This window comes from Lygodium microphyllum, chromosome 28 (assembly GCF_053477565.2).
Source record: "Lygodium microphyllum isolate KBCC chromosome 28, Lygodium_microphyllum_v1.1.10, whole genome shotgun sequence".
In the NCBI taxonomy this organism is placed as follows: domain Eukaryota; kingdom Viridiplantae; phylum Streptophyta; class Polypodiopsida; order Schizaeales; family Lygodiaceae; genus Lygodium; species Lygodium microphyllum.
The window spans coordinates 112,405,320-112,424,305 of NC_141162.1; the positions used below are offsets into that span (position 1 = coordinate 112,405,320).

Below are 18,986 nucleotides of genomic sequence, written 5' to 3' on the forward strand. Positions count from 1 at the left end.
GATGAGTATGAGAGAATGAGTGTGAGCAGGTGAGTGTGAGTGAGGGATGAGTGGGTTTCGAAAGTTGGGTGTATTAGTTTGGTATAGGTATGAATATAGGGGGTGTACTAGGTTTGTGGAGGGGCAAGTGGATAGGGCATATGATCAAAGTAATGGTGCATCTATCTCTTCTTCTTCTTCTTCTCCTACCATTTCTTCCTTCATCCCTTCTTTTCTACTTTCTTTTAATACTTCTTCCACCATTAAACAAAGACTGTGTGCGAGAAGCGAGCTTTTTGAGTGAGATTTTGAGCGAGAGTTTTTGGCAACCTCCATTTCTTGTTCCACATAGTCTACTCATTCCACCCCTTGAATTTTTTGACCACCACCACCACCATAGCTTCCTCCACCACCAGTGCTGCCACTATCACCACCACCACCATGGCTACCTCCACCACCATTACCATTACCATGTATGTATGTCACTCACTCTCTTGTTTATCTCCCTCTCTCTCTCATACATGCGATCAATCCACATTGTATAATAATGTCTCACATCAGATTATGGCATGTGTTATAACAAACACTTCTCTTAAATCCTAAAAAAACACACACACACACACACACACACACACACACACACACACACACACACACACACACACACACATAATGTGAATGCTTGGATAGCCACTTGATGCTTTTAGAGTTTTAATTTCAATGGATTGATAGCTCCCTCCCCTCCCCCCTCTCTCCCTCCCCCCCTCTCCCCAACAAATATGATACAAGACAATTCATACAAGCAATCCAAATGTACATTTATATTGTGTTAACTCTGGAAAAAGTGCTTTTGCTTGTCAAATTAAGAGAGGCAAGGCCACCCTCGAGGGGTTCACTATATATATATTCTCTATATAACGTGCGTTCATGGCCTATTTATAAATATCCTAATCTCTGAATTTTTCTTGAATAAAACACAACCCTTTTCTATTCAATCTGTAAGTAATCCCTTCATATGACACCCTTTTGTATGTAAAAAATGTATAAAATTGGTGTTTTAAAAACCCCTTATTTTGAACTCACGTTATATATACATATATTCATGAGTGACCCCCCTCGAGAGGTCACCAAAGGCTTGCCATCCAACTAGATTGTATAATGATGACTTTCTCAACAAAATAAAATGCGGTTGTGCTAAGAGGTAGTGTTGGCATTGCATTGTTGGTCACTATATAGGTGGCATTGCAAAAGTTCTTCTACTTCCAAATACAACGTGCAAGTTCTCTTCAGTCAGTGTGGATTGGTATATAAACATGTTGGCATTTGCATCCATCCCAAACAGTGGGAGGTACTATAGGTGCTTGCAGGCCAAATACGCTTTTCCTTCTACGGCATGGTTCATGAGATCTTGGTAATTACATGTTGGATTCTTTGCAATGTGCATATCATAACACTCATACATGACTCTTGAGTTAGTTATCTCTAGTTTGAAAACCTCATTCTTCAAGGGCTTCACCATTGTGTGGCCCTTCACATTTGTATCTAGTGCCAAAGCTGAGTCAATCCTTTTCCCTGTAGCCTATGAAACATTTATTGATATCTACACGAGCCCTCATTAACATCCGCCTGTTGTGCAAAATTTTTAAAACAAACCCACCGCACTCCAACATGTGGGTTTCTTGTATGGTCAAATCAGTGCCTCGTCCCACTGGCTATACTTGTGGAACCTTGGGCAGTGCATGATGAATGGAAGAACAAATGTTCCATGTATGGTCCACACTTTCATTACAAAACCACATGAACTGGAGCTACATTCCATGCTGATTGCTAGCTTCTCCTCTTGAGCTAAACCACTCCATGATTCCCCAAAATGAAGGTGCAGGCATCCGATGTGATGTATTTTTTATAGGTTTTTAACATTTTCCCTCTCTAACTCCCAACCATCCTTGACATTGTACACGACTGCAAGTTGGAATCCTTCTTATAGCCCAAGTAGTGTCATGAACAACTGTCTCCACCAACATTTCCTTTGAAAAAATTGGTGATACTACCCTTAATTGGTCGGAAGGAAAAGGGTCCTCAAAGTTTAGTTTTCTTGTACCCTTTCTTCTAGGTATGTTTTTGGTCATATACTCAAGCATGTTAGAGGCGTTGGCTTCCTCGGACCTTAGTTTCCCATCAACCTTGTGTTTTCTTGCTACAATCACATTGTCCCCTCAAAAATTGGGATGTTTATGCAATTCAGTTCCTCTTGCTACCTCCTCAACCATCCTTATCATTGCTTGAGATATGGGGCTAATTCCTCATTGTAGTCAACTCAAAGGCTTCTCTGCAATGGGTCCTACACCACGAAACTTTCCACAAATGAATGCAAGTCATTTTGTGCTTTGTAGTAGAGCATTTTCCAAATCACTAACACATGTATCGTACAAGTTTATAGATCCCTTGAGTCCCTCCCCCGGCCAACCAACTTGCATGCATTGGCTCTGTTAGGTTCGTGGTTTTCATATGAGAAATGCCCTCCACTACTTGGACAAAAATGCAATATGAGAAGGTATGGAGTATGAGAAAACAAATGCACCACACATCACTTCCTACTATTATGAACTAGTCTTACCCTGACAATGTGCTGTCTTCAATGTGAATATTTGATATGCCACCAACTAAACCAATAATCCATTACTGGTATATTGCAATCCACAACTTTCCTTAAGGTGCACCAAGCTTGAATGAATCAATATTGCATTGTTGCATCATCTTCAATTGCTATACACCTCCACATGCAGCACAAGCGCATATGATCATCTTGGAAACTCTTGTGCACGTACTGTGATGCATGTATTTGGAGACTTTGTTCCCAATGAAATAAGCAAGATCTCTCTCTTCCTTGCATTACATTGTCCGGACCACCATTGAACACTATGTGGATGGCCCTCCAATTGGCAACTGCCTTGTTTGCCATCAATCCTGGAAAATTAGCACTTGGGTATCCACACTTCTCCATCACTTCATTCATATTTTTCCAAAAAAGAGCTTGTGCATCTATATCATCTTCCTTCATCTTACATATTGCTAGAGTCATCAACTCTTGTACACTACAGAAACACAAGAAAGAAATAGGAGAGTAAGGTGAACTATGTTACTTAAGTTTGTGTTGTGATGGTAGAATCATGTAAGAAAAACTACCTTAGGTCATACACATGTGCTGCCATGGTGGCCTAATAATTCATGGGATGCACGTGATCAAAGCATACCAAGCTATTGCTTAGATTCCCAATTCCATTCCTTCACATACGATTCAGTAAGTCAACCCTTGAAGCTGGCCTAGTCATTGACATTTTGAATATAAAGCACCTATTATCATTGTCAGTGGCTTGCCCAAGAAATAGGCTACCATGGAAAAATCTATATGCATGACATTGCTTTAACTTTAGAATACAGGATTCCATTTCCTGATCACTCTCAGCGCATGCTGCAGGAACCATGTGTTTGAACCTGCAGGCACAAAAGATTGATTTCATATGCATGGATTTTTAATGATATTTTGGAATGTGTTGTGAATGGAATAATATGTTACGTGTTCCTCTAAATGAGTGGTTGGAGTTCCTTGAGCATTTTCTAGAGTTCAATGTTAGACATGGGGACACCTTGCTCATGAACCAAGGCATCCATCACTAGCCTTCTATCCACAGTCATTTGCAGGTGTCGAGGTCCAGTTGCACTAAAGTCTCTTACTATTTCCTCTATAGTCTTTCACACTTCTTTGACATTAGCTCTACATGTGCCTCTTTTCACCTCATGGTTATGTGTTCCTTTATGGATAAATAGTCTTGACATTGGCCTTGCTAACATCACATAATACACTACACACTCGCACTTGGAGAGCAGGATGGGGGGTTTCTTACAATCAAGCATCCAAGGCTTCCGAGACCATCAACTGACATTCCGACAGTCGGTATGTTGATACTGAGTTTACTTGCATGCCATGTTTTAGGACTTAATTAGTATGATTTACTCACAATAGGGTAGTAGAACCATGTCATGTGACTCTGCAATCATTTTAATGATCGTGGAGCAAATTAAGAATCTTCTACCTATCCATGCCACCTTGTTTGGGGAGCCAAAAATCGACTTGCCAATACAATCTCTATTGGGATACTCTAGCTCTTTTATACATTTTCTTTGGCGAATAATACCAAGGAATGCCATCAATGTTGACGTGGGCTTTGTCCAACGATGGCCATCGTACTTTTGCTCCATACTCTCCATTGGACGCATATTTTCTGCTACTAGTGGAAGCTCGTATGCCACATTGCAATCATAGAAAACTGGGATCTCTTCCACTCTCTCTATAGCACTCGTATTTTGAAGTAAATGACATAACACTCCGTGTCAGCCCCCTAAAGATATTATGTACTCAACCACACTTACAACATAAGAGGATTGTCGCATCCCCTCCTCTGTCACATCAAGTGTGATAGGGATGGTTTTGTTTCTCTCAATGTCCAAGGGGGTTGGTGAGGCTTCCATGGTGATTGTTGTTTTCTCAACACTGCAAGGGCTCTGGGTGAGGTCTATGGTGGGGGAAGGCTGCAATGAAGGCCCATTTCCTTGTTCGACAAGATAGTATTGCAAGACCAAGGTTTCCAGAACATATACCTAGACAGCCTCATGGTCATTGTTACAATGGATTGACATTCTTTCTATTCGGCCATTTGCATGGGTGATAGCAAGAACACGGTAGGCATTGTCATTGCATATGTCTTCCTTATTCAACATCAGGATGAACTGACTACTTGTGTAATGCATAATATGTTTGGTAGAGAGGGAGGATACATAAATGTGAACCTCGGTATTTGATGTAGCATTGGATGCTCGATCCATTTTCAAAGCTATCTACACATGTACGAATACGCATGTCAGATATGGGTGTCATTGAAAGACTTAGTGTGGGGTTGTATGTCATATATAAGAGAGGGAGAGACAGAGAGAGAGGAGGATATGTAAAGTGTGTGCATGAGAGAGAGAGAGAGAGAGAGAGAGAGAGAGGGAGATAGAGAGTGTACGTGCATGTGTATGCGCGTGCTAGATATATAAAGTATTTGGCATGAGAGAGAGAGAGAGAGAGAGAGAGAGAGAGAGAGAGAGAGAGAGAGAGAGAGAGGATATTAAGATTTGTGTAGAAGAGAGAGCAAAAGAGGGAGATAGAGAGAGAGTATGTGTGAGTGTATGTGGGTGCCAGAGAGAGAGAGAGAGAGAGAGAGAGAGAGAGAGAGAGAGAGAGAGAGCACCAAGAGGGAGCTAGGGAGAGAGACCGGGGGGTGATGGATAAAGTGAGGGGGGAGGAGGGGAGACAGAGAGAGAGAGGGAAAGAGAGAGAGAGGAAGCGAGAGGGAGATGTGTACATACCTGTGAGATTAATAAAATATTCCACAACTTGAGGGAGGGAGAGCCGTAGTGTCATAGGGGGTGTGTGGCTTTATATAACCACTTTGAGATACTAGGGCATTAAATGCATGTCATAGAGAGAGAGAGAGAGAGAGAAAGAGATTGAGAAAGGGAGATTGGTAGACATTTGCCGTACAAAGAGAGAGATGTGAGGGAGGGGAGGGTTGCTAGTCATATTTTTCTACACCAAATATTGGGCTGCTAGTGACCCCTTCTTTGGCGACAAAATGATCCAAGTCCACATGCACTCTCTCTCATCAACCATCCTCGCCTACACATACACATTCTCTCATACCCTTGGCCTTAAACCCAAATCATTAAGATAGACCCAAGCGCCGGCAACCCCTTTCTTGGTGAGCAAAACGATCCTAATCTACATGCACTTGCACTCTCTCTTCATTCCCTTTAAAAAAAATCCCATACAACTAACATATTAATGTACAATTATATTAACTAATTAATTATTATTACTATATTAACCCATTGATTTATATGAAACGATTAATAGTAATATATAAATCAACAAACAAGTTAAGTAATATTAATATACCAATGGTTCACTTCATACTAATTGATTACAATAATAACTAATTAATTAATAAACTAGTTGATATACATTAACTAATAAACAAGCTAACTATCATCAATTAATAATTTAATTAATAATTTAATTGATATAATTTGATCAATACACTAATTAACTAATCAATGAGCTAACTGATACAATCTTGGTAAATATTATTTGATTTATAATAAGTCATTAATAATTTAATTAATAAATAAATATTAACTAATTGAGTAATAAATGATTTTAATTACTAAATAAATATGTGATAAAATAGTTTAATATTTTTAATAAAATAAATATATAAAACTAAAATTAGCTAATTTGTTATTAATTTCAAGTAACTAGTTATCGGTTACAACTAATTGATTTCTAGTTATTAGCTATTAATTTTTAATAGTAAATTATTACTTTCAACTAATTGAATAATATATAATTTGATTGGCTAAGTAATTGACTTAATAGTTATTAAACTAATTATTTATTTATTAATTATTTAACTAAATAGTAATTAATTTTAAGTACTTAGTTATTAATTTTAACTAATCAACTAATACATAATTTCATTTTTTATTAATAATTAATTACTTAATTAGCTTAGTGATTACTTAATTAGTTACTTGGTTTTTAATTAGATAATTAATTATTAATTGGTTATTGATTTATTGGTTAACTAGTTGCTTAATTAATTATTTACTTATTAAATAATTAAATATAAAAAATTATTAATTAACTAGTTAATTTTAAAAATTTATTACTTAATTAATCAATAGATTGATTAGTAAGTGAGTTTTGTTAATAATTAATTAAATATTTGATAGTTAATCTATTGACATTTAAATAATTAGTTAATAGTTAATTTGATTCACTTATTAATTGACTCAATAGTTATTAAACTAATTAGTAATTAACTAGTGTATTAGTTAATTAATAATATAATTAATTAATAATTTAATTTACTAACATAGTTAATTAGTTAGATTAATTTGTAAATTATCTAATTAATTAATTACTCACTTAATTTAGGAGAAGGAGAAGCGTTTTTTACTTTTTTGATGTGTATATATACATGTGTAGAGAGAGAGAGAGAGAGAGAGAGAGAGAGAGAGAGAGGGGGGATGCGGGTGGGAAGGAGAACAGGGTGGGCGTGGGCGAGGTCAAGATGCAAGTGGGATCAAGATGCAGATGGAGATGGGTTAACGGGTGATCACGAGCAGGTGAGTGGGCGGGCGATCATGAGTAGGTGAAACGAGCGGGGTGGATGATAGATTGGATGCAAACAGACAAGCATGCAAACATGGCAGGCAGACGAACAAGTAGATGCGGGCGAGTAGGCAAACGCGGTGGACGGTGTCGTGATACTACGTAGACACAGTGTAAAAAAGCATGGAATGGGGAAGAGTGTGTGTTACCCCTTGAAATTGAGTTGCCAACCATACGGTTTGCAATTAACCACTCTTTAGGAGATGAGGATTCGCTCTTTGAACGTTTCACGACCATAGCCCATCTGGATGAGCTGAAATTGCAGAGCTTATTACACCAGGAGGTAGCTAAACATCGGATGAAGCAGTTGCACAACCTTAGAGCGAAGAAGTATACCTTTAAAAAAGGGCAATTAGTTTTGTACTATGATGCGCATAGGGAGTTGTTTCCAGGGAAGTTGGAACCTAGATGGGATGGGCCCTACAAGATTGTTATGATAGGGAAGAATAGGTCTATGGTTCTACTAGATGGGATGGGCCCTACAAGATTGTTAGGATAGGGAAGAATAGGTCTACGGTTCTACTAGATGGGATGGGCCCTACAAGACTGTTAGGATATGGAAACTGGAACCTAGATGGGATGGGCCCTACAAGATTGTTAGGATAGGGAAGAATAGGTCTACGGTTCTACTAGCTGATCTCAGGGAGTAGAGTTTAAAAATAAGGTTAATCTTAATAAGATTAAACCTTATTATTTCTAAATATGTTAATACAGGAAAATGCATTGCAGGTCCATACTGGGGATGATTTGAGACCTGCAAAAGAGCTTAAAGCCAGTTGATGGGGCGGTTAATTCCTTATTTGGAGCACCCATATCTGGTGCAAAAATACCATCAGGGGAAACTTATCTGGTGGAGCAAAGGATACAAAGTGATTGAGCAAGAAGACGGAATCTTTGTGTGGGAAATCAAAGTCTTCTGCCCTTTCTTACTGATCAAGAGTGTGAATGTAATCTGAGTCATTAGTACTAGTATGAGTGGCATGGATTATCCAAAAATACTAGATTTTTGGATAATTTTAGCATATTTTTTATATTATTTTTTGTAAAAACATTTGAAAAAGTTAAAAAAGCTTCTAGATTAGGATGGTATGCAAAAAACAAAATTTGCTTTTTCAGCCAGCTATGAGATTTTTCATAAAAAAGATAGATTGACAAAATTGTGCTTGTTGCTATCGCTGTTGACAAGCTGAAAACTGCACTTTGAACTGGAAGAAGAAGAAGTGATTTGGGAGGTCCCTAACCAGGTATTCTGTGGTTTTACCCCCCTTCCAAAGCCAATGGAGCCATTAGATTTGGGTTCGGAGTAGTAGAGAAGGAGTTGTTATTTTGATGCACGTTTTTTGTCTACAAAGGAGCCAGGAGATCCAATGCTTGGAGAGTGCTTCTAAGTAGTACCAGACAAAGGATTTCAGGTTGTGTCAATACATATTGATTCAATTCATTGTGTTTTGTCTTTCTTGTATTTACCTATTGTCTATTCTCTTTCTTCTCTTCCATCTCCTATCTCTACTTCCTTCTATCTTTGATCCCTGGTGGATATGACATTTCGACAAAAACCCATCCGATATTGATGAACCCGACATGAAAGGTTGATAGAAGAAGGAAAAACAAGATGGGAGAACCTTCAAACACAATCTCCAGTGATGTTTTGCAACAGTTGGTGCAAAATATGAACATGCTTATGCAGGTACAACAACAACAACATGTGATGCAGGCTTTTGCTCAAACAGAAAGTGTTGGGATGAACGCTTTGCATGCAATTGAACGTGAAATGAAGTTATTCAATGGTAGGAATGTATCTGCATATGTACATACCTATGCTCAAAAGATGGAATTCTTTGCGGTGGCTCAACTTGCATGGAACCGGTATTTTGTTTGGATCACTGTACATGAACTAAAAGCACGGATTACTGAATTATACATGTAGGATGCTGACTGGGTAGCTTTCAAGAAGACACTTAGGGAAGAATTTTACATTGAAGATACCAGTTTGATACGCGCAAGACTTTTCAGGAGTGAGTTTTACAACCCAATAAGAGTCTTGTGGCGATAAAATTGTTAAGTGAATTTGAAAGTCAATTTGAGTAGTTGGATCTTGCAAAACAGCAAGCTCTTGCAAGTCAGAAAATTGAATTGTTTCTACAGGCAGCTAATCCTCAGCTTCAAGAGAAGCTTGATGATTTGCTAGAGGATCAGACTACAGAGACAAGTTTGAAAACAAAGTGGAGACATGTCAAGGAAGCTGCAACTGTACTTGTGAAAAAGCATAGAAGAAGAGAAATATTGCATGTCTCTAGCTTGCCCACTGTAACGGGCAAAACAGTTGAAGTATCCAATAAGCCACCCGCTTTTGTGGCTAACCCTATGGCTATACTTGATATTGTTCCCTGTGTTAGGGAAGATGTCTTGGATGAATTGGTCAAAGGCATGTGGGATCTTCAATTGAAGGTTGGAAATTTGGATGAAAAGGGACAAGAGGATAGGGGATGGGCAACAACCCCTAAGCTAGGAAAAAGATGTATCTAGTGTGATAGTTTGCAGCATGAAAGAAAGGATTGTGCTACCTATCAAGAGGCCTTGGCACAATAGCTCATCTTTTGAAAAGATGGCAAGATCCATGCACAAGAAACAAGATTGTCTTTTGCTTTGAATTTTGGAAAGGGAGGTATGCAAAAGTTGTTGGAAGACTTGGCAGTCCGAAATAGTTATACAGTTGTACACGCTTCTATTTTTGGTCTACAGTTGGATAGAATGAATGGCCGAGTGATGCTTGGTCCAAAGGATGAAATATGGACACATGCTTTACATGTAGCTAAAAAAAGAAAGGTTACTCATAGTGAAATGTCTCGTGCAGGGCAAGACATTTGTGACATAACTGGTTGGGAATCATTGATAGATGCATATTTAGTGGATACATATTTGGAAAAATGGCAAAACATGGATCCACTTGTTGAAGAGAAATAGATGAGAGATGAAGATAATGCAGGGATATCCAAGGAAGTGACAAGAAGAAGTATGGATTTGTATAAAGCTACAAATCAGCCATCTCTCGAGCATGTTATGGAAGAGATTGAGCAGGAGCAAAAATAGGATAGCAAGCAAGAGGACAAACAGGAGGGATATAAGCTACAGTCTAATATTGAGATAGTTATGGATACCTTGGAAGATCCTGTACTGGAAGATTCAGTCATTGCACCTATAGATTTTCTTAAAGCATATGAAGAGGTTTGTGAAGATAATGTTTTACTTGATGCAAGGACTCAAATGGATATTGGTGACTTGTTAGATGTACATGATTTGCAAGATGATAAAGTTAGCATTTTTGAAAATAGTTAATGAGCTCGAGGATATGCATTTACAAGATGTTAGATGTAATGCTTTACAACTGGAAAAACGTTTTGAATGCTTTGTCAAAGGCCTTAATTGGCAATTCTAAGATACTTCAAGATATGGACTCTTTCACTATTTTCAGTGATGGTGAGAATGTGTTGAATGCAAGTGAGACTCAGATTATGTTAGATGAGGAGAAAAAAGGTTATCAGAAGCAACTTCCCATGCGATGGACTTTGAAAGAGAAGGCATGTTTTTATGTATTTGTTGATGGGTGTATTGATAGCATGTATATAGAGATTCAACAACCTCTAGTGTATGATATGCACATGAGGCCTTATGACCCTAGAGGGGGTACTAAGTATGGCTCAAGAGTTGTAAAAATGCCGAATATTTTGATCTATGATCCACGGGGATGCCTTCTTATATGCATGATAAGCAACAAGTTGATACTATGGGTGTTTGATCCGGGTGGTGCATCAGTGGCACATACCATAAGATGTGCAGATTCAAAGGGGATGGATGTTGTGATACTGCGCAGACATAGTGTGAAATCATCATCCAAATTTTTTATTGATCAAGAGAGTCAATGTGATCTGAGTCATTAGTACTTTTATAATATTTATTGTAAAAAATCCAAAAAGTTAGAAAAGCTCCTAAATTAGGATGGCATGCAAAAAGAAATTTGCTTTTTCAGTCAGTTATGAGATTTTTCATAAATAAGACAGACTGACGAAATTGTGCGTGTTGCGAGCGTTGTTGACAAGCTAAAAACTGCACTTTGAACTAGAAGAAGAGAAGTGATGTGGGAGATCCTTGATCAAGTGTCCTAGGGTTTTACCCCCCTTTCGAAGCCAAGGGAGCCATTAGATTTGGGTTTTGAGTAGCAGAGAAGGAGCTTTTATTTTGATGCACGTTTTTGGTCTACGAAGGAGCCAGGAGATCTAATGCCTGGAGAGTGCTTTTGAGTAGTGCCGGACAAAGGATTTCAGGTTTTGTCAATATATATTGATTCAATTCATTGTGCTTTGTCTTTGTCGTGTTTACCTCTTGTCTATTCTTTTTCTTCTCTTCCATCTCCTATCACTACTTCCTTCTACCTCTAACACCCGGTGGATTCGACCTTTCGACAAAAATCCCTCAAACAATGGTCTGCATAGGTAAGTTTGATGTGGAGAAGGGGGCATTGGTGCCCCCTCGAAATATGCCAAAAATCTCTTTGTCCATCTCCCCCCTCCCAAACACACTTTCATTGATGTATCATGTTGATTATCCTTTCAAAGATCATACACTAAACTTATTGAAGGAGTTTGTTTAGGGAACTTTAAAAAACTATAAAAAGATTGGGTGACTCTAATCCTAAAGAGCTATTATAGTTTTTCCTTTGAAGGATACCCAAGATGGGGGAAGAGAGATAAAGGGTGATGAGAGAGAGGACATGTTATATGTGTAAATTTTTCCCGCCAGAAAGGGGTTGCCGGCAGCCCCTTATCGGACGCAAACTTTTTCTTGTGACCTATTCCTAGCGAGGGTAAGTTTTCGCTCAACTGTATTTGTGGGTTTTCTTTGCCCGATAAGGGGCTATAGGCGACCTGTTTTTGGTGAAAAAGTAAACCACAGTTCCGAGAATATACAACATGAGAAGAAGAGAGAGCAACATAGTGTGGTTCTTTTTCGCCTAAGAAGGGGTTGTTGGCAACCCCTTCTCAACAGAAAAGAATCCCACATGTCCAAGAATGCATGGGGAGAAGAGAGTAACAGAGTGATGGGAGAGGGATGAGAGAGAAAGAGACAACATGAATAAAGCAATGTTTGAATAAGTGCATTTTTTTAGCAATAAAGCAATGTTTGAATGAGTGTGTATAAATGTTTACTTTGTATGACTATCTCATATTATGCTTCTAGGAGTGTAAACATCTACTATTTAGAAAATTATATCTGTCTTTTTCTCATAAAGTTAATTAAGTAAATATTAGTTAACTAGTTGAGAAAATGGGAGGAGAGAGAGAAAGGGTGATGAGAGAGACGACATATGATATGTGTAATTTTGTCTCACCAAAAAAGGGTCGCTAGTAGCCCCTTATCAGACAAGAATTTTTTCTGGAAACCCATTCCTGGTAAGGGTAACTTTTCACCCAACTCGATTTGTGGGTTTTCTTCACCCAATAAGGGGCTTTCGGTGACCCCATTTTGGCGAAAAGACAAACCACAATTCTGAGAATAGACAACATGGGAAGAAGAGAGAGCAACATAGTGTTTTTTTCACCCAATTCTTTAGCAAAAAAAAACCCGTACCCTATTGGTCTCTCTTCTCCCCATGCTATCTATTCTCGGAACTGTGGTTTGTCTTTTTGCCAAAAAGGGATCGCTAGTAGCCCCTATTGGGCAAAAAAAAACCACAAATCTTGCTAGGTCAAAATTTACTCTCTAAGAACAGGTCATCGGAAAAAAAATCATCCAATAAGGGGCTGCTAGTGACCCCTTTCTGGTGAGAAAAAATTACACATTGCATACTTTCTCTCTTCCCCCTCTCTTTCATCACTCTTTCTCTCTCCCCTTATTTTCTCTCTCTTTCACCTATAAAAGGACCCATCCCCCCTTTTCACATTGTGAATTGTTCCACTCTCGGTATGTGACTCTCTCTTTTTATCCCTCCCCCACTCTCTCTCCTTTGTCTTTAAAAGGATCCCCCTCCCCTTGCAATTCAAGTTCTTGTTTTCTATCCCCTACCCTCAACACTATTTTGTCTCTCTCCCTCCCCCCTCTTTCTCTCCCTCTCTCTCTCTCCACACCTCTCTCTCTAGCATAGTCACACATACTCTATCTCACTGTTCTATCCCACGCTTTTCGCCTCTCTCTCTCCACCTCTCACTCTCACTCTCTCTCTCTCCCTCTCTCTTTCTTTCCGTGTCTCTATCTCTCTCTCAATCTATCCCCACCTTCCTCCCTCTCTCTATCTCCTCCTTCCTCCCCCCTCTCTATCTCCCCATCTCTCCCTCTCGTTCTCATTCTCACTCTCTCTCCCCATCTCTCCCTCTTGATCTCTCTCTCTCTCTTTATCTCTCACTCTCTTATCCCACTGTCATCTCTTCCTCTCCCCCCCCTCTCTCTCTCAATCGGTATTTCATTTGCAAAATTTTGAGGAAGCAGTATATCTATAAGAAGTAACCCTAAGCCCTCTATCATGGCCAAATCTAATTTTGAAAGACAAGATCATGTCACCCTTTTCAAGGGTGATGAAAGGATTGCAGAAGGTTTAATTCGACAAACGTTCCCCTCACCGAGCTTGCTCCTTGGATGAGTGGGAGTTCTTATCACCATTGTGCATCAGAGGGGTGTGAAGGCCCATGGCAAAGGCAATACTAAGATTGATGTTGAGGAAAAACCAATTGTGCAATGACCAATTGAATAGACGCTAAGTAGCCCCTCTCTTGGTTTTTGTTACAAGTGCTCTGTCTCCCTCTCTTACCCTATTTCAAATCATTGATTGTAATAGAAAGTGAGCAACAACTGGACGAGTCTCCAGAGGACTTTGACTTGCCTCCATGATCTAGAGTAGGATGACGGGCTATTGTCACTAACAACATGCAATCACAAGGGGGGAGTCACCCTCCAAGAGCAAGAGGGAGAGCAATACAAATGCGATCATTGGCTTCCACTAAGCTATAGGCATTAGGGGAGTTTTGAGGTCTCGAAAATACCTTTTAGGAGATAGAGAGAGAGTGCTCTAGACCAATAGGAGCAGAACCTCTATAGAAGAAGTTCTATTTTAAAACATACCAAAAATCATTTACAAAAAGATATATATATAATAATATTACAACTTTGTATTATCAATATCTATTTTTAGCCTCTTATATTCATGATTATGACATTCTTTGCATTAATGATATAAAGTCCCTACCACTTTTATTTAATGATATGTCTAGATTAATGATAATGACATGTTTAATCTAAATTCAAATTAATAAAGAGCTTGGCACTTATTTTTTTCCCTCCTTTCTTTTATCCCTCTCATGTTTTTCCCTCCTTTCTTGTGGTAGCTTAGTCCTCTCTCTCTCTCTCTCTCTCTCTCTCTCTCTCTCTCTCTCTCTCTCTCTCTCTCTCTCTCTATGCCACGGATATAGGAATTCGACCTACAACAAGGCGTTCAAGCTCCCAAATCACATCCAGATCAGTGTTTAACTCATTCCAAAAAGATGGAAGATGGATCACTACAATCATTAGCAAAGGCAATTGGATCACCGTGCAACAGCAAAATGAGGGAAAATGCGAAGATATGAGAGCTCGTTCATCTCTACTTGGAAGGGTAGAATCCGAGATTTTAAGCTTGGAGTAAATAAGAATAGCAAAAAAGAGGCTCTCGTGCAACATGTGTTTATGCGTAGAGAGCTATATTTGGAACCTGGAAGTTCAAATCTTCTAATGCATAAACCAAATTGTAAGGATTTGATACTTAAATTCTTTCTTTTCTTGAACGTGGTTTAAGGTTTTCCATTATAACATTTTCTCATTTGTCTTGTAGATGTCTATCCCTCTAATCTTGAGGAAGTGCAACCAGTTGAGTGTATTGTTGATGTGATTGATGTGATGCATGGCTTGATTGTAGAAGAGATGTACAAAGGTAAAAAGAAGAAAGAGCTTGCAGAGAATGGAATATTCTTCTATGACGATTCTTATATTGTCCTCATGCAGCATAGCCAATGGGGATCAATATCCCCCCTTCCTTTGCCATATTTTTCAAGCTTTGAGTGGCCTTTGCCAAGTCCAGCTACTAGTGAGGGCTATATATATATAATATTTTCTAAGATACAAAGAGCATTAAAACCTAGTATCTCAAGTAGGCTAAGCAAAGTTACTTTGTTCATGCCTATTAATATATTTGTTGACCTTTTTTCTAATGCTGAGATAAGAAAATCAAAGGCTATGCTTTTAGTGAAGAGACTAACATATAATCATGTGATATAATTTGTTGATGAGGGATGGGACACTAGGACAGAAGGGAAAATTATATGTAAGATAGATCAAGACTCTATAGCTTGTAAATATATGATTGCTACTCAAAATTTCATCCTTAGCTTTTATTATAGTAGATGGCATTACGTTGGTGGTAGTCTGGTTGCCTTAGACCAAAATCGTGATAATTTTAGCAAAGATCCTACGGTGGATCTTGATGTTTGGTATAATGAGGACATTATTGCAATCCTAAAGGTTGGATCATCATATACGCTACATCAAGTGAGTATGGATTTACAGAATGAAGATATTGAACTACCATACTCATTTGTGTTCCAACTTAATAACAAACAAGTAAGTTTTTATATAATATTATATCCCCTTAGGTGTATATTTTATTTCACTTCCTGATTAATAAAAAATTTTAACATATTATTTTTCACAGGTATCAACGAGAAGAGAAAAGAATATACAATGCAAGGATATTGAAGAAAATATCTCTTTACTATCAATATAAAATACATGTACTAATTTTTGTCAGCCATCTCCATGGATTATACACAAGGGCTTACAATCTGAGGCAAAGCTACTTTTTTTGAGAACTTTTCTTAGGAGAAGGGACATCCTTCCTAGGAGTCCTTTTGTCTATCTTTGATGCTTTGGTTGCCTTGGGTGTTGAAGGCATAGCTTCACCTACTATAGTTACATGCACCTCCTCTCCTTCCATGTCCAAGCCCCCACTATTGTCCATTCTTGTCAGTTGTATACAATTGGCCATTATGTACTTCATGACCTTGCTCTTATATACCAAACATGCTCACTTGTATAGCAATCCCTTGTAAATTGTCATACATTTGTGAGAAAATATTTTTAGTTCATTGTTATTTTTTACAATGGACTATTTTTCAATAAAACTCTATCTTAAAGTTTAGTATGTTTCACATTACCTTTATAAGTTTGTTATTATTGAGATAAATAAACTGAACCAATCTTCTGGCATTTACAACTTCTCTCCAGTCACAAGAGTAACTATCATCCTGATGAGGATACTACAATCAACAATATAAAGTAAAACTATGAAACTTGTTTGTGGTAGTTTTTAGAATAAATTTTCTTAGTATGTTCCAACCATATTAATCAAGACCTTACCATAACTTGTCTATTTGCATTGTTGCAAGTAAGTCAGAAAGCATAGGAGGCCTTTTCTCTAGCACTTAAATTAATATTTTTACAACTCTATACCAAAAAGGCAATAAAATTTAGAGTTATTACAAAATAAAGATCAAAATATTTAGAGTACCTGTAGCAAAAAGATCAAAATATCAAGGAGACACTAGATTATATAACTTACAACTTGGCATTTCCATTGCTTCCTTTTATAGAATTGATGAGGAAACATTGTCTCTCCACACAGTCTATTCCAATTAGGCTCCAATGATAACGAGAAAAAAATATATTTCAATAATCTAGCAAAACAAGATCTCATTAAATCCAACAAAATATCAAATTACTTACTTGTCATTGTATGGGATTAGAAGAAGCTCCAAAGATTCAAAGTCAATTGAATTTAACCAATGGTCAAAAGCACTTGCATCAAGCTCACTCCTCATATAGTATGAGATGGATAGATCAAGAACCTCAATCTTTTGTTGTATATCAAAGGGGCTCATGCATTACACACCTAGCAAAGGAATGGAGATAGTAAGCATTAATATGAAAGTTTATTACTAGAAAAGAATGGTGAGAGAAAACAAATTTTGGTATACTATATCTCATCCCAGCAAGAAGAATTGAGTCATTTACTTCTCTCACTTTATTCTTAAGAATTTGAACACAATCAAAGGCCAAAGATACCATATCAAATATTTTGTTAATATCACAAGGAAAAAAGCAACAAACATTGAATCCCTTAGGGTCAACTCTTTCAAGAAGGGTAGATAACTCCTCTTCAAAAGATGGGAGTTGCTTTGCTTTCTTTTCTTCTTCCTTCTTTCTTTTATACTCTCTTCATTTATCTGTGTGCTCTTCTGTGTCCTTTTCCTCTTTCTCATGTTGTCTTGTGTCCTTTACATGTGTAACATCTTCAACCTTTAGACCAAGATCTTTTTTTTTTCTATATAGAGGCACATTTAAAATATTGAAAGCCTTCACATAAGAAAGAGGGACTAGCTCAAGGACCTTTGAGAACCTATATCTCTATCTCCTGTGAATTATCATGTCTTTATCCATAAGCATAAGCCTATGTGCATGAGCAGCACATATATAAGAATCTTGGAAAAACTCAATCAAAAAGTCTTATGTAGCCTCTTGAATACAGTTTTGAGAGCTGCCCTAGTCCATCTAATACTATGTAGACTATGCTTGTGACAAATTTATCTGACAAGCCTATGAAAAGACACCTTTGGAATTGTATTATTCAGAACCTTCATTGCACTTCTAATCTCCTTAAGGAACCTCACATGCTGTGAGAACCTTCTTCTTGGCTTTGATTTCTTGGTAAGCTTGGAAGGCTTGGAGGATTGATGGATCTTTGAAGCAAGACCTCTAGGATCAACTTTTTGCTTCCTTGCAGTGGTCTTAGTTCTAGCCATCTGAAACATCCAAAAAAATAAATAATACAAAAAATTTAGGAAAGATACCCAATCAATAAAAAGCAAGCAAACACTAATCACATAGTTTAAATCCCATTTCAATAAAATAGTGCACAAGACATATGAAACATGAGGAGGCCTTTTGGACCAGAGAACTTAAAACTATATCACGTTTCATACGTCAAAGGAGAAACGATGCATGCCTAAGTCATATGGAATGCGAGGGACTTTTTTGACTAGAGTACTTAAAACCATATCACTTTTCATACGTCAGTAGAGAAACGATGCACACCTAAGTCGTATGAAATGTGAGGAGCCCTCACATGGAAAATAGAAATCTCACATCCGTCTTGTTTTATACCTTAAAAATGGATAAATGCACACCTCACATAAAACACAAGGAGACCTTAGATGGAGAAGAGAAACCAACACAATCTCGTGTTTAATACATATGAATCGAAAAATAGCTCTTGCCAATGTGAAGAGCCATGGCTCGTCGCGTTTCATACTTTTGGCATTTTTGGGAATGGTATAGTAGGAATTCTCAAGTGATTCAGAGGTAACTTATATTTTAGCAAAAAACTTACATTCTCAAGTATTTGATGCATATACTAGGCGAGGAAACCTTCTTTAGTAGCCTTGCGTGGAATAATTTTTACTACAATCAAATTAGCATTGTGTTGGTGTACTTGAGCAAGCATAGGGATTTGATAGAGCATTAGATGAGCTTCATTTCCATTAAAAAAGTTTTCAAAATGATCCATTATAGCTTCTACAATCAGTGAAAAACCAGGCCTGGATCAATACCCTAATCCAAGAAGCCATAGCCAAACTTCACTAAAGCTTCAATTTTC

General features: G+C 37.8%; 1 protein-coding gene across 1 annotated transcript in view; it reads left to right on the forward strand.

Annotated features, from left to right (window-relative positions):
- The first annotated feature begins 7,110 nt into the window (after positions 1 to 7,110).
- The window catches only part of LOC148011881 (cyclin-L1-1-like), a 57,177-nt gene continuing 45,301 nt past the window's right edge, over positions 7,111 to 18,986 (forward strand). Inside the window, exon 1 of the mRNA XM_087670424.1 lies at positions 7,111 to 7,209. Coding sequence (XP_087526550.1) covers positions 7,111 to 7,209 — 99 coding nt within the window. The remainder of the gene's footprint in view (positions 7,210 to 18,986) is intronic.